At 40.9% G+C, this 13608-nt stretch overlaps 2 protein-coding genes across 3 annotated transcripts in view; one reads left to right on the forward strand and one right to left on the reverse strand.

Moving 5' to 3' along the window:
- The window catches only part of LOC310898192 (uncharacterized protein), a 31839-nt gene extending 26873 nt beyond the window's left edge, over positions 1–4966 (reverse strand). For both annotated transcript variants that reach the window (XR_014583068.1, XR_014583069.1), the window contains exon 1: positions 4520–4966. The gene's annotated coding sequence lies outside the window, so the exon portion shown is untranslated. The remainder of the gene's footprint in view (positions 1–4519) is intronic.
- LRPAP1 (LDL receptor related protein associated protein 1) lies at positions 3984–13194 on the forward strand. Its single transcript, XM_083832752.1, has 8 exons — positions 3984–4220; positions 7199–7343; positions 7685–7809; positions 9448–9568; positions 10484–10642; positions 11149–11231; positions 11948–12124; positions 12462–13194. The coding sequence occupies exons 1-8, from the start codon at positions 4038–4040 to the stop codon at positions 12525–12527; spliced, it is 1059 nt and encodes a 352-aa protein (XP_083688878.1). The 5' UTR covers positions 3984–4037; the 3' UTR covers positions 12528–13194.
- The last annotated feature ends 414 nt before the right edge of the window (positions 13195–13608 follow it).

Here is a 13608-nt window from a genome sequence, read left to right on the forward strand (position 1 = left end):
GCTAGTAATTACTTTAAAAATCTAATAGAATAATAAATCATAATTTGAGCTCAGACTAGGAACAACGGGTTTGGGAAATTAGACCTTTATGTATTTAAGTTTATGGATGCTGCATACCTCAGAAACTTAGAACAACAATGAAATTGTGAAAATATTGTTTTTCAGAGTTTTCAGGTACAAACCAGTCTTCAGTGTGTACTACAACCTTGAAACTCTTAAGTTGTGATGTCTAGAGAAGCAGAGCGAGAAATACGGCTTAGAAGACATACTAACCTTTAAAAAAATGGAAAATATAACTTTGGTCTATTTGCGTGTACTGTTGTTATGGTTAGGCTAACACTTCTAGAAGTAGAGTCAAAAAATGTTTATTGCAGGCTGCACAGACAACTAGAATGCAGAAGGTAGTTCAACACATGCTGTGTTTTCTGTTATTGTTGTTGTTTTAATATAGATATATCTGTCTTGGTTTATGTTCTGGCAGGATGGACAAACAGCTTAAGTTTTGGAGAACGAGGACTTTCTCCAAATAGAGTTATATTTATTACTGATCAGAGTGGGCTTTGAAAGATTAAATGCAGTGGGAAAACAACATAGAAGAACTCTGGGAGAGGTAAGTCTCCCGTTGTCCTGGATATTAGCAAAGTTAAGATTTGGGCTAGATTTTGGAGAACTGAGGGGTCGAAGTGCATTTGTTACAGGAGAACGAACCATACAGAGTGCTGTTTTTGGCAAAGGTAGAAAGAACCAGGGTTGAAAAAATGAAAGGTAGAAAAGGCAAGCCCACTGCCAGAAGAACTGTTTTGCCATGCATGTGATGAGGGCTGTGGTTGGGAAGAAGCAATGCATTTGGTAGAATTTTATTAACTCTCAAGAATAAGAAAATCATTCATTACAGAGAGGACTGAGAGGCATAAAACAAGCTTTTATATTTCACATCAATCTTACGTGGGTGGAAAAAAAGGATGCAACAGTACTGTTTTTTTGCTAAAATTTAACTTGGGTAGGAGTGTGGCAATGAAAAATAAGTCTAAAAACTTGTTGTAGGGCCCACGTTACCACACAGAAATATCTGTGGTCTTCCAGAGGAAAAAGCATGTTGTTTTCCAGCTGGGGAAGACTTTTGGCTAAGGTTAACATTTGCAAAATGTTCCCAGACATCACTTCAGTACACCCTCGACAGGGTCCTGGGAAGGCTGAGGAAAGGCGTATTTGGAAAAAACAGCACCTTTTCAAACCCACAACACTTACCCTACCTTCTCTGCATCTTAGCTTGCTAGGCTCAGCATGCAGGCCAGCAGACTGAATAGAAGATGGAGATGAGAAATGCCACAACAGTTTTTTGTATTTTTTTTTTCCCTGACTTCAGCAACAGAGTATTTGAAATGCCAGGCAGTTTTTATTTTTATTTATTTATATTTTTAGATGTATACAGAACATGTGAATGGGCAAATTCAGTGGTAAACTGATTTTGGTAAAACTGAAACCAGGACCAACAGATCCAGCTCTTAAACTGAATCTTAAAGGTAAAGATCTCCCCCAACACTGTACTCAGAAGAATGCAATTTAGATCACCTTCAAGCCTCTGAACATAAGGCTTAAAAGCCCTCCTCTCTGTTATTCTACCAGGAGCTCTGAACTGTTCCATAAGTGCCATAAGACTTTCTTTTAACCAAAACTTTCTCTGATCTTTCTACTGCTTTGCAGTGTCATCCTCATTCCAAATTTCTCTAATTTTGTTTTTCAAGTGAGCAGAGGGCAGAAGGAGGACTTCTGAGTGTGGTCTACATCATGTTTTGTTATTCTTTTTTTTTTTTAAATAAGGATAATAAAGAACAAATAATAATAAAAAAAGCTATGGTCTGTCAACTCAGAAATGGTCCTTTGGGACAATGCAATCAATAGACTCCTAGACAATAGGCTTAACACTTCCACTGCTTGTATCAGTTTTGGCACAGTCCCAGGGATTCAGCTGAGCTGCTTTTCTATTATGCAAGGGAAAAAATGAAGGGAGAATTTAACCGAAAGTGCACAAGGAAGGCAAACTATAATAGAGCTGATTTTCCATTACCTCCCACTGCGTTTTTTATTTACCCTAAGGTGCACTCTGTGATGAGTTTGGCCTCATCTATACCAACAAATCCCAAGTCTCTAAACAGAAGTCAGTGGAATCATTTTGGCTTTTTACTTGCGGGAGTGAAGCACTTGGGCCAACACATACACAACAATACAAAGTGGTGGTACTAAATACTCAATTTACACAGATGTTGTATCTGACTGTCCAGTGCCCTTACAGGCTATCATAACCAAAATAACAGTGCTGCACTCCTTACTCCTAAAATTTTTCCCATTGTAGTTCAAAACTTCAAGCAAACAAATGCACAAAGCTACCCATAGCTAAGCTTAATACAAGAAAAACAGTGGGAATCTATAAAAGTTTATAGAGCATTGAGGTCTAATTTCTTTGCAGAGAGACTACAAATTCAATCAATGCTTCAAATGACAGACAATACGAAACCATCTGTTCCAAAATGACTCAACAATACGTAGATATGCTGTAATAATGAGACTAAAACAAGCTCTAGAACCTAAAACTGATGTGGAGCAGCCTAGAACATTTGGATAAATCTGATGGGCATGTTTTCCCACCATCATTTCACTAACATACTACAATGTTCAAAAAAACAACATATTCTTCATTTTATAAATGAGGCAAGCCTGTGGTACTTTTGCCTGCTTCTGCAATTCAGTTTTACAGCAACAGCTTCTAGGTCCATATAACTGAGAATTAACTTAAGAAAATGTGGAAGAGAAGAAAGATGATTTATATTGCTTATGAGGCAAAAATAAGTCCAGTAAAATTCCTCCTCGGGGCATCGTTCTCAGAAATCTCATTATAGTTCACGCAATCTATTTGTTTTCACAGTACTGATTTATAATGCATGAAGGCTTGGTGCTGACAGTACTACAGCGCTATGCTTTGCTTTGCTCAAGGTCACACACGAGGTCCACTTAATGAAGTGAACCTTTGCTTCCACCACCAGCCAGGCTCTGGTACCATTCTAAACAAAACTCAATACAGAAATGTCCAGCTATACCAAAGACCCTATAATACGTAAGCTTTGCAGTGTGCAGAGGATTTATCAAAAAGAGAAGACAAGAGAAGAAAAAGCTTTCTTCACCACCTTCCCCTCAAAAACATCCACATGAAGTGTGTTCTGCATCTCAGTGCACATCCCCTGGGCTTCCGTCATAGCAATGTTCAATTTTAGTGGATTTTTTTTAATAACCAGGGAAGGATTTATACCCATCCTGGATTAGTTATTGGATATCTTCCCAGCATTACATACTTTGTGAGACTTAATCCCCTCCAAAAATGTTTAATGGCCTTCTATACCTCTTGGTTGCTTGCAGTGTACAGGAAGTGCTGTGATGGGAGGCAAGTGCCATGCAACAGGCGCTCCTGCCCCAGATCTGCCCTCAACAAGCACCACCAACCTGGGGGTGGTTCTCATAGTTGATCCCCTTTGCTAAAAAAAACAATCTACTCGTTATTATGTTTCCAACCACGCTCCTTCTCCCCACACCAAAGCCAAAGGGCTGTGCTAGTCAGGGCTGCCCTCTGCTATCACCTCCAAGGGAGGACCAAGTCCTTCCCCCTCACGGGGATATTCAGGAGCTGTCGCTGTTCTTGGTTTCCACACTTCCTCAGCGGCCTGTTCTTTTTTCTGTACACTCTTGAATACTGTGCTAATAGCAGAAAACTTTGTTCAAGCAAATGTGCAGTGCATAAACCTGCCATTGTCCCCTTTGCCTCACACAGCTGATAATGACACCTCGCTGAGCGAAGGACAACACGGCCACTGTACGAATTGGGCAAAGGAAAGTGCTCTCTGAAACTACAACATGGAAAATAAAAAACCACAAAACTGAGTTTCCAGCCCCTTTTTCCGACGTAAACGCCCCCCACCCAGCGGCGGAGGCCGCCCCTCAGGGGCCGCCCGGCATTTCGGGACTTGTAGTTCCCCGCGCTGCGCGACATGGCGGCTCTGCGGGCGCTGGTAGGTTTGGTCGCCGCGTTCCTCCTCGCTGCCAGCTCCCGGGCCAGCAAATACTCCCGGGAGGCCAACGAGGGGCTGACCGCCGCCGCCGGGGCCAAGCGGCGGGAGACCGGGGAGTTCCGTGTGGTGAGGCTGAACCAGGTCTGGGAGAAGGCGCAGCGGGTGAGTGGGGCCCGCGGCGGTGCGAGGGGAGGGATGGCGGGGGCCGGGGCCGGCCGCGGCGGCTGGAGCAGGGCGATTCGGCCGGAGGAGAAAACCCGGGGCCTCCCGGAAAAAATCTGGCCGTGCTTCAGCGGACCCTCGGCGTGGGGTCAGACCTCGGGGTGCTGTGCTTTGTGCCCGGGTTTTAGGCCTGGCTGCCTCTGGTAGGTACCTCGGAGCAGGAGCCGCAGCGCCCTGTCCCTAAACCGACCCCGCGGTTTTCTCTCAGGTGTCTCGTTTCTCTTTTCTGTTGTGCATACCTGTGTTATAGAAGCGTGTCAGCCCATCATTATATCCAGGGTCAAGCCAGCAAGAGAAAGATGGAGAGTGAAGTCCCTCAGGTACCAGGGAGGATCTCAGATGTCCCCTACACCCGCACCTTGAATGTATTACCTCTTTTAATGGCCATGATGCGCTCACTCTGCCCTGCTTGAAGGTAGTGGCATTTGTCCCTGCTTTGCACAGGACAGGAGCTCACTGGAGGGTAGAAACCTCTCACCTAGCTGGTTATATCACCTATATTTCATTTACACCAAATCACATGCAGGTGGACCAGCAAATGGGTATCACTGTGCTCAGGTGAGAGCCTTAACTGTGATTGTTTAGTACTAGAGTTTCTTTCACTCTGAGCTAAAAAAAAATAATTATTTCGTTACACCCGTATTCCTGCCCTCAGTATTGTGGAGCATGCAGAAAAGGGTAGTGGCTGGTAAGAGCTCAGTTCTTTCAAGCAAAGGAATTAATCCTGGATGGGCATTCCCTAGCCTAAGTTACTGGATTGAAGGCAGGGTATTCCTTGTTGGGCTGTGTTTGGCGTCTCATAAGGGTTAGTCAAAAAACAGAGCATATTAAGTCCACGCTAGTTGACTGCTGACATTAGAGTACAGAACTAGTGAGATGATTAGTCATTTCCTTTACAATTAATAGCAAACTTTTTACTCACTTTTCCTCCCAGAACATCAGGACACAATTCTGCTGAGCAAAGCAGTGTTACTTGTGACCACCGCAGCACTGACGCTCTGGCTGTCCAGGTCAGCCTGCTCCGGAAAAGTAAATGAGTACCTGACTAAAGTTTAGGGTTGTTTGTTCGCTTGTTTGTTTTTAGCACATAAAAAATAATAACTAAATTGGTTTCTGCTAAGTGCTTAGCTTTTATCAAACAGTTCTCCAAAAGTAGACGGTAAATTAGAGTATAGAGAGGCTTTAGTAGTGGAGGGTTCAGAAGTTTTAGTATGTTCTATAAATTTTATATTTATCTGTGATTCTAGCCACTCTAAATCTTGGTAAGTTATTTCAGTAAGCTAAGTGCAAGATACAGAGAAAAACTTGGTTTAAAAATTGCAATAATTAAGTTGTCTTGTGACGCTGAATGTACTAGAACAGACTAAACTGAAACCAGAAACAAGAACGTGCATAGGTTCCTAAATTCCTGTCAAAAGGAATGTAGTGCAGGAACACATTTATGACATTTTTCCGAATTATTTTCAAATAACCTGCTAACAGCCAGATGAATGGCTGTCTTTTCAGTAGCATCAGTTTAAACATCAGTTTCTGATGTTGAAAAATAAAACTGAGTTCTGAGTCTGTGTTTATTAAAAATCCTGGATTCTCACAGAAAATTAGAATTTTTGTATTCTTCAATTTGATCTTAATGGAAAAAAAACACCAACTAGTAAATACATTTATTCTAGGACAGATGAGCCTGGCTGTTTCAGAGCTGGATCCAAGCTCCCAGGAGCTGGCTGCTCGGGGACCTGAGGTAGAACAAGTGGGAGAGCTCAGGCAGAACGCCATTGGAAGTCATGCTGCTAGCACGTTTTTGATTACCGCTCTTCTCTGGGCTTTTCTTCACCCCACCTTCACATTATCAACACACATGCAAGAAGTTTTAAACTTTAATATGATTTATGTCATTTCTTTGTTTTAAAGTGAATAACTGAAGTGCCAAATTTGAACATTTTGGCTCATTTTACAGCAGTGCCGCTTAGCCAACTGTGTATTAGTCATAGTCTTTGTTCCTGTTTTCTCTGCGTATTTCACAAAATTTCAAGCTGACATATCATACATTTAAATCTTTTTTTTTCTTTTTTTTTTCCTTCAGTATCTGCTCTTTTTCTTCTGTTATGTTGGAAGGGAATGTCTCCAGGTTTTCTATGGTTTTAATGTGCATAAGCCATGTTGAGAAGTGATCTGGGTAAACTGTGTGCTTTGTTTCTAGTAAAAATTGAGATAAAGTAGTTCTGTGACCTGTAAGGCCATCCTCAATGTCCTGCTAGTCTGCAAAACTGTACTGACAAAATTTACCAACTCAATCGAACTGTGAGGTTAGAAAGCTGAGGTTAGAAAGCGGTCCACGAGAAAGCTTGTGTGGTGGCAGTGGCACATTGTTTGAGATGTTTGGTCATAAGTGCATTTTGTGAATTAGTGAAACAGAATGGATTTAATTCTCTGACTCAAATTTAAATCTAAACAAAGATAAGAAAGGGGAACAACAGGTTAATTTTTTTTTTCTTTCATATTCCTTGTTATTGTTACTGGGCATTTTTACAATAGGGTTGTTTTCAGAAGGCAGTCCTGTTAAAAGAGGGGGAAAATCCCATGTAAATATTACTTGAAGGAACTTGCAAGAAAGATACAACTTTTTAACCCCTGCACAATTTCACTCGTGTCAACATAGCTGAAGAGCTGAGAGAGAAGGCTACATTATCACAGTCTGTTAACATTAATATGCAGAGGGCATAGCCCTGTTCACAGGCAAGAGATGTATGAATGCTGTGGCTCATACCTTCAGACCTGCGTACTCGGATGCGTAGCATTAGGGTAAAAGAAACAAATGCTGTGTTGTACTGGCTACGTGTGCTGTACCGGCTTCTAAGGTAACTTTGCAGCAAAAGATGACTCCATATAACTGAATACAAACCTTTCTCTGTTCTCCTTAGCTTCATCTCTCTGCTGTGAAACTGGCAGAGTTGCACAGTGATCTAAAAATACAAGAAAAGGATGAGCTAAGCTGGAAAAAACTGAAGGCTGAAGGGCTAGATGAAGACGGAGAGAAAGAAGCCAAGCTTAGACGCAATTTAAATGGTAAGGTACAGCTTTGCAGAAGAGGTTTAAGCTTTGCATCAAATATATATATGGTTAGACACCTGTGTGTTTGAACCATTAAATACTAAGTTGTCTTTCGAGATGCTGAGCATGCAGCAGTTCTTTGGAGGTCAGTAGGGAACTGCAGGTGGCTAACAGCTTCCTTTGCTCCTGGTGTTTTCAGAAGAAGTTGTTAAACCTGGGGCCTGTGTGTCTTAAACCGTTAGCCTCTCCGCTGTAAGCTGCAAAATCCAGCTCTGGAAGTTAAGGATGTAGCAGCCAGCCTCTCATCTTCCATACATCCATAGCTGGTTTTAATGTATCTTCTATTCCCCTTGCAGTCATTATGACGAAGTATGGAATGAATGGAAAGAAGGACTCTCAACTAGTCGATACCAACTACATTAAAGACGGTACAGAAAGTGATACACTGGATGACCCAAGACTGGAAAAATTATGGAGCAAGGTGGGTAAAATTTCCAGGAATTGTCACGTAGAAAATCTGTGTTTCTTCTCTTCTGAGTGCCATCGTATTTGGAACTGGGTAGCTTTACTGCTCTGTTTTTTAAGTACTGGCCAAGCTGCTGTGCTCTGTAGCTCAGATCGTTGTGCACTAAGGGCATCCCACCTGCATCCAGGTCACTAGGTGTGGCAGGTGCTCTTTGCCAAAAAAAAACACCCACAGCAATCATGGAGGATAAGATCATAGAATCATCCAGAGTTGGAAGGGACCTGCTAGGATCCTCGAGTCCAACTGCTGGCTCCACACAGGACTACCTAAAAATTCAACCATGTCTGAGAGTGTTATCCAAACACTTCTTGAACTCCAGCAGCTTGGTGTTACGACCACTGCCCTGGGGAGCCTGTCCCAGTGCCCGACCACCCTCTGGGTGCAGAACCTTTCCGTAACACCCAGCCTGACCCTCCCCTGTCTCAGCGCCATGCTGTTCCCTTGGATCCTGTCGCTGTCCCCAGAGAGCAGAGATCTGCATCTGCCCCTCTGCACCCCTGGCTCCATTAAAGATGAACACAATTCTTCCTCAAATTTCACTAAATTCATGATTTCTCTTTGTTATTTGTTTTTTTTTCCTGTTTTTCTTCTTGTTCTTTCTGGTCTTTTTTAAAAATTATACATTTAAAATATAACGTATTCATGGAATTTTTAGAAAGGTGTTTGGGGGGTGTTAAATAAGGACTTAACCAACGTGGTATTCAAATGAAACCTTCCAGGATCTGCATTCATGCATAAAAACAGAAAGTGTATGGTCTGTTTGGGCATTTAAGACTGGCAAAGTAATTTACAAAAACGAGGTAATGCAGTTTTTAGAAACAAGTAGATACAGCAAAGAATTCTTAGACTTGGGTAGTGTGGTGGTAGCAAAGCAGAGAAAGAGATTTGCTGGGTTTTAAAATGTTACTGTAACTACATGCAGCTCTGGCAAGGAACGTGATGTCATGTGCTCTGGGGAACAGTAAAGTGCATCACTTACAAGTATTCCCTAAGCAAAAAAGAAAAGAGTTGGGATTGTGTAAGTATCAAAAACATTCACTTTTTGGTCATACATTGCAGGAAGTATGTCACCAGAATTGTGTGTGGTGCTCCAGCTGTCTGACCAGTGCTTCCCTCATTGCTAAAAAGTAGTCCTGTGAGAAACAAATCACTGCAGAGCATGGTAGTGATAAAATCTTCACTTGCCAGTAGAGTAAGATTTCTTGAGTTAAGACTGTGCTTAATATCATGCTGCAGCCCTCGTTCAAACAGTTCCCTTATGGTTGCATATGCATCTCCGCAGCCCTTATTTATGGATCAAACTGTTTTCCACAGAATAGAAATGACAGAGGCTTTTCACTGCGTAGTCCATAGCAAGTCTGGCTTTGTAGGTCTGAAGCAAACTTCCTTGGGATATGATTAAAGCCACTAAGTCCCCATCATGTCTAAATCTCCTGCCCTCATACTAATACACAGGGGTTCAAAACAAAAGATCTTACAGAAAAGATGGGCTTAATAATTTTCTAAATGTCGTGGGAGGTGGGATGTTTTGATAGATGACTGCATGTCAGAGCATTTGGCCAGGGAAATATAATGAGTTCATGTTTCTTTCAGGCCAAGACCTCTGGGAAGTTCTCTGACGAGGAATTGGATAAGCTTTGGCGAGAGTTTAAGCACCACAAAGAAAAGATCCATGAATACAATATTCTGCTAGAGACCGTGAGCAGAACAGAAGGTGGCTGAACATTTGTCTGATGTTTTGAGATCAGTACAACTCTTTCTCTGTCCATTGCCTCCATTGTTTCCAAGTTTCTTTGAAACTCCTTAAGTCTGACATTTCTGCCAGAACTGCTTTGCAGATGCTGACATTCCCAGATACTTGCTGGGTTTAGGTCTGCATTAGCTGCCAAAAATCTTGCAAGCTAATGAAAGTGTTGCCATTTCAGTTTTCTGATTCTTGCCTGTGTTTCAAGCAGGGACGGTATCATCAGACTACCAATGATGGCTGTTGTAGTTTACTAGAAATTGTGCAGTAAGCATAGGTACGCTGCTGCAAAATGTGGTCCTAAATCTACAGAATATGCATTTTTTTATCTCCCTAATGGGAGCCCAAGAGGATATATATCTTTGGCACTGGGCCACATGTTAAAGCATTGAGGAGCTGAATCCAGTTTGCTGTACTTATCCAAGCAAAAATTTTTTCAGAGCCAAAGTTTTCTAAAGCTCACAGGCAGCCTGACATTTTCATTGTAGAGCTGAAGCTGCTGGAAGTCATTTCAACATTGGATATCCCGACTGGCTCAAGAAATGCCTGGGGGAAGGGCATGGGACATATCAGCCATATCTATCCCATTTTCTTGGGATATTGCTAGCCTAGGAAAATAAGAACATTGCCTTACTAAAACTGGGGCTGGTGGTCATAAGAGGTAAAAGGCATTTCTGTAATAGCACCCTCCAGAGCACTGAGGAGCATTGATTATAATATTAACCTGCAAATGGAGTTATTGCTTCTCAGAGTCTAGTGTCAATGCTTTATTATACTCAGCTCAGATGCTGATCATATTTTATTCTCCCCAGATTTGAAGGATTTCTAGGGCTTTAGACCTATCAGGATTTGACCCACAATCAATAACACTTCCTCTTTCAACAGATATCCACAAAAATGTCATCAACCCATCTGAAGAGAACCTGGTGAAAGAGGAAATCTTGCACAACAAACACAGAGAGCTCAAAGACAAGCTAAGAAGCATCAATCAGGGATTTGAGCGTTTGCGAAAAGTCAGTCACCAGGGATACGACGCAACCAGTGGTATGATACAGTATTTTTTATGTTTATTTGGTATCAATTTCATTTTTTAAAAAATCAGTGGGAAAGCAATGATTTATTCAGTGTCACAGTACATGGTGTTGCTACAAAGAGCTGAAAAGATAGAGCCAGGCTGTTCTGTTTACAAGCTGACACTAAAAGCCTAATACAAGGAGAGCAACAACCTGCAAAGAGCGTAGTTCTGTATTCCATGCCCACATGGGAAGGGATATTATGCCTTCTGTACCAGGAGGGCAGATGAGACAACATGCAGGGCAAACACCATTATTCAGTTCCTAGGGTTTGGGGTTTTTTTGGTTTTTAAAAAATACTTGCTATAATGCTATAGTTTTAAATTAAGTGCTTGGATTTTTCTCCCTTTTCATCCATGTTGCTAATGCAGTGTTTAGTGTATCCTTTTGTATGTGTGTGCAAAAGAACACTCATGCATAGGAGGTGGGCATAAAGGCGTTGTCTGAATTTTCATTTGGTGGTATGTGTTTGTTTAGAATTTGAAGAACCAAGGGTGATAGATTTGTGGGACATGGCAAAATCAGCCAATTTCACTGAGAAAGAACTTGAATCTTTTCGGGTAAGTAGTAAGATCTCCTATGGAAAGCTATTTTCCCACTTAAAGAAATGTTCCGTGTTACTCTTAATGCAGTCACTTCTATGTTGCTCTTTAGACACCAAATAAAAAAATCTTTTATCATAATGTTTGAAATATATGAAACTAGTCATATGTATGGTTCCATTATAATCAGCAAAATGGAAGTGTCATCTTACTTACTCATGTGTAGCCCAATGCCCAATTCTCTTGGGCTACAAAAGAAGCGACTGTGTTTTAATTACACTAATTTCACTGGCCCTGCTTTTACAAGTGTCAGAGGAAAGTCTGCTGAAGTCTGCAGCCTCAGTGAGATGTTTTTGTCAGAATTTTACAGTAGCATAAGAGGTAAATTTTGCCTTCGTATCTGCCCCAGCAAAAAGAAGAACTCTATTCCAACAGTAAGAGTACATAAACCTTTATTTGATATTCACTGCTGTCATCTCCTAGCACCTTAGAGACATCAGCGGTCTCCAACTGAGGTCTCCGCAGCAAGTTGTTTTCAACATCTTCCTTCAAAACTGGATGTCTGGGTGGTGGTGATAACGTATTGTCCAGACATTCTTAAGAAGCAGAGAGCTGAAAAACTTTCGGTGCCAAATTCAGTAGAATAGTATTCAGGGATGTCTTGCAATAAAAGAAAGGGAAGAGGGAGCCTTGGAAAGAAAATACTGTGAAGCTGTTTGTATTTGTTGTCTTAGGAGGAGCTGAAACACTTTGAAGCAAAAATCGAGAAACACCATCACTACCAGAAACAACTAGAGATTTCACACGAGAAACTGAAACACGTAGAGGGAACTGGAGATAAGGAACATCTGAACAGAAATAGAGAGAAATATGCCATGCTGGAAGAAAAAACAAAAGAGCTTGGGTATAAGGTATGTATAAATCCAGCATACATACATGTTGAAAATTTAACTCAGTAGTAGAGGGAATGCCAATTATCCAGTGCTGATTTCTCATAAAATGTGAACGGCTTTAAGAGCAGGAGGTTAAGGCACACCTGTGCTCCATGTTTATTACAAGATACACACGATTGTTTTTATAGACCTAATTCTAAAATGCCTGAAAACTCCCTGGTCTCAGCCCTTCCTGAAAGCTGTCATCACAAATACTGATAACAAACTCTGAATACATGATATTAATTTATTTACTTGTTCATCATTATTCATGGTCTTATTAAAATTTGTTTTCTATGTTTTGTTTTCCTGCTAGGTAAAGAAGCACTTGCAAGACTTATCCAGCAGAATCTCTCAAGGTCTTCAACACAATGAATTATAAACATCTGTTCTCCTTCGTGGGATCCATCTATGAACACAAAACAAATAATGGTGGGTTTTCTTTCTGAACAGGATTCACAAAGCCGTGTTTCTGAAATACTAAGGATTGAAGAGGGTTGTCCTGTAAGAAAACTTCTTATTTGGTCCACTTAATTTTGTATTTGCACTATTAAATTAAATGATTACATTATAAATTTAAGTTGCACATCTTGGATCATGTAAATCATACGCATGAATCAAGCAACAGCGGTTGAAATAAGTAGTCATTTCAAAAGGAAACACGTGTGAACTTTCAGAACATTCGTGATAGTGGAAAAAAAATACTAATCTTATAATCAGTTAAGGTATTCTGATAAATGAAAGCAAGCACTGAGGTACGGGACGTTAAAACAGAGGTCAGAGAAGTATTTTATTTCCATGTTTGACTTAATGACTTTCCTACTGAAGGTAATTAAAATATTTCTATTGACTTGAGCAGTGGTTCAGAGCTGCATTGTATATAAATCTTTAATGTGAGAGGGGGAGGAGGAATAAGGAGGAAAAAAGTAGTGAGGTCCATTCACACAACTTACAGACTAACACATCGGAAGTTTCTGAATGTATATGTACAATTGTCATTCATTGTTGCTTGGTTTTGTTACATTTAGTCATTAAAAATCAAAACAGGATACCTGTGAGGTGTGTTTTTTTTAAATTCCCTCCTGTTCAGTGACAAGTATTCAGACCTTTTTCTGAGATCTATGTGTATTGCTTGGAACTAAGGTTCACTCATACACTAGTTTTTAAGACAGGAAGAGTAGTTCTGCGCCACAAGAATGTGTTTCCGTATTCTGAATAGAGTAGGCTTTCTTAAGCAGCTTGTCTCTGAGTACATACTCCAGTAAAATCTCCAGTAAAGGTTATTATCACTTTGCCTTTCAAGACCATTTCATTCTGTTGGTAAAGATTAGCCACCTGGGTTGAAATTTTCTACAATACTAATGCTGACCCTTTTGTTCTAAGGAATGTTTCACGTGAAGCTGTGCCAGCAACAAGGCTAAGGCAAAGGTCCTGTGTGGGTAAATCATTACAGCTACTTGGTT

Source organism: Anser anser (genome assembly GCF_964211835.1).
Source record: "Anser anser genome assembly, chromosome: 4".
Taxonomy (NCBI): domain Eukaryota; kingdom Metazoa; phylum Chordata; class Aves; order Anseriformes; family Anatidae; genus Anser; species Anser anser.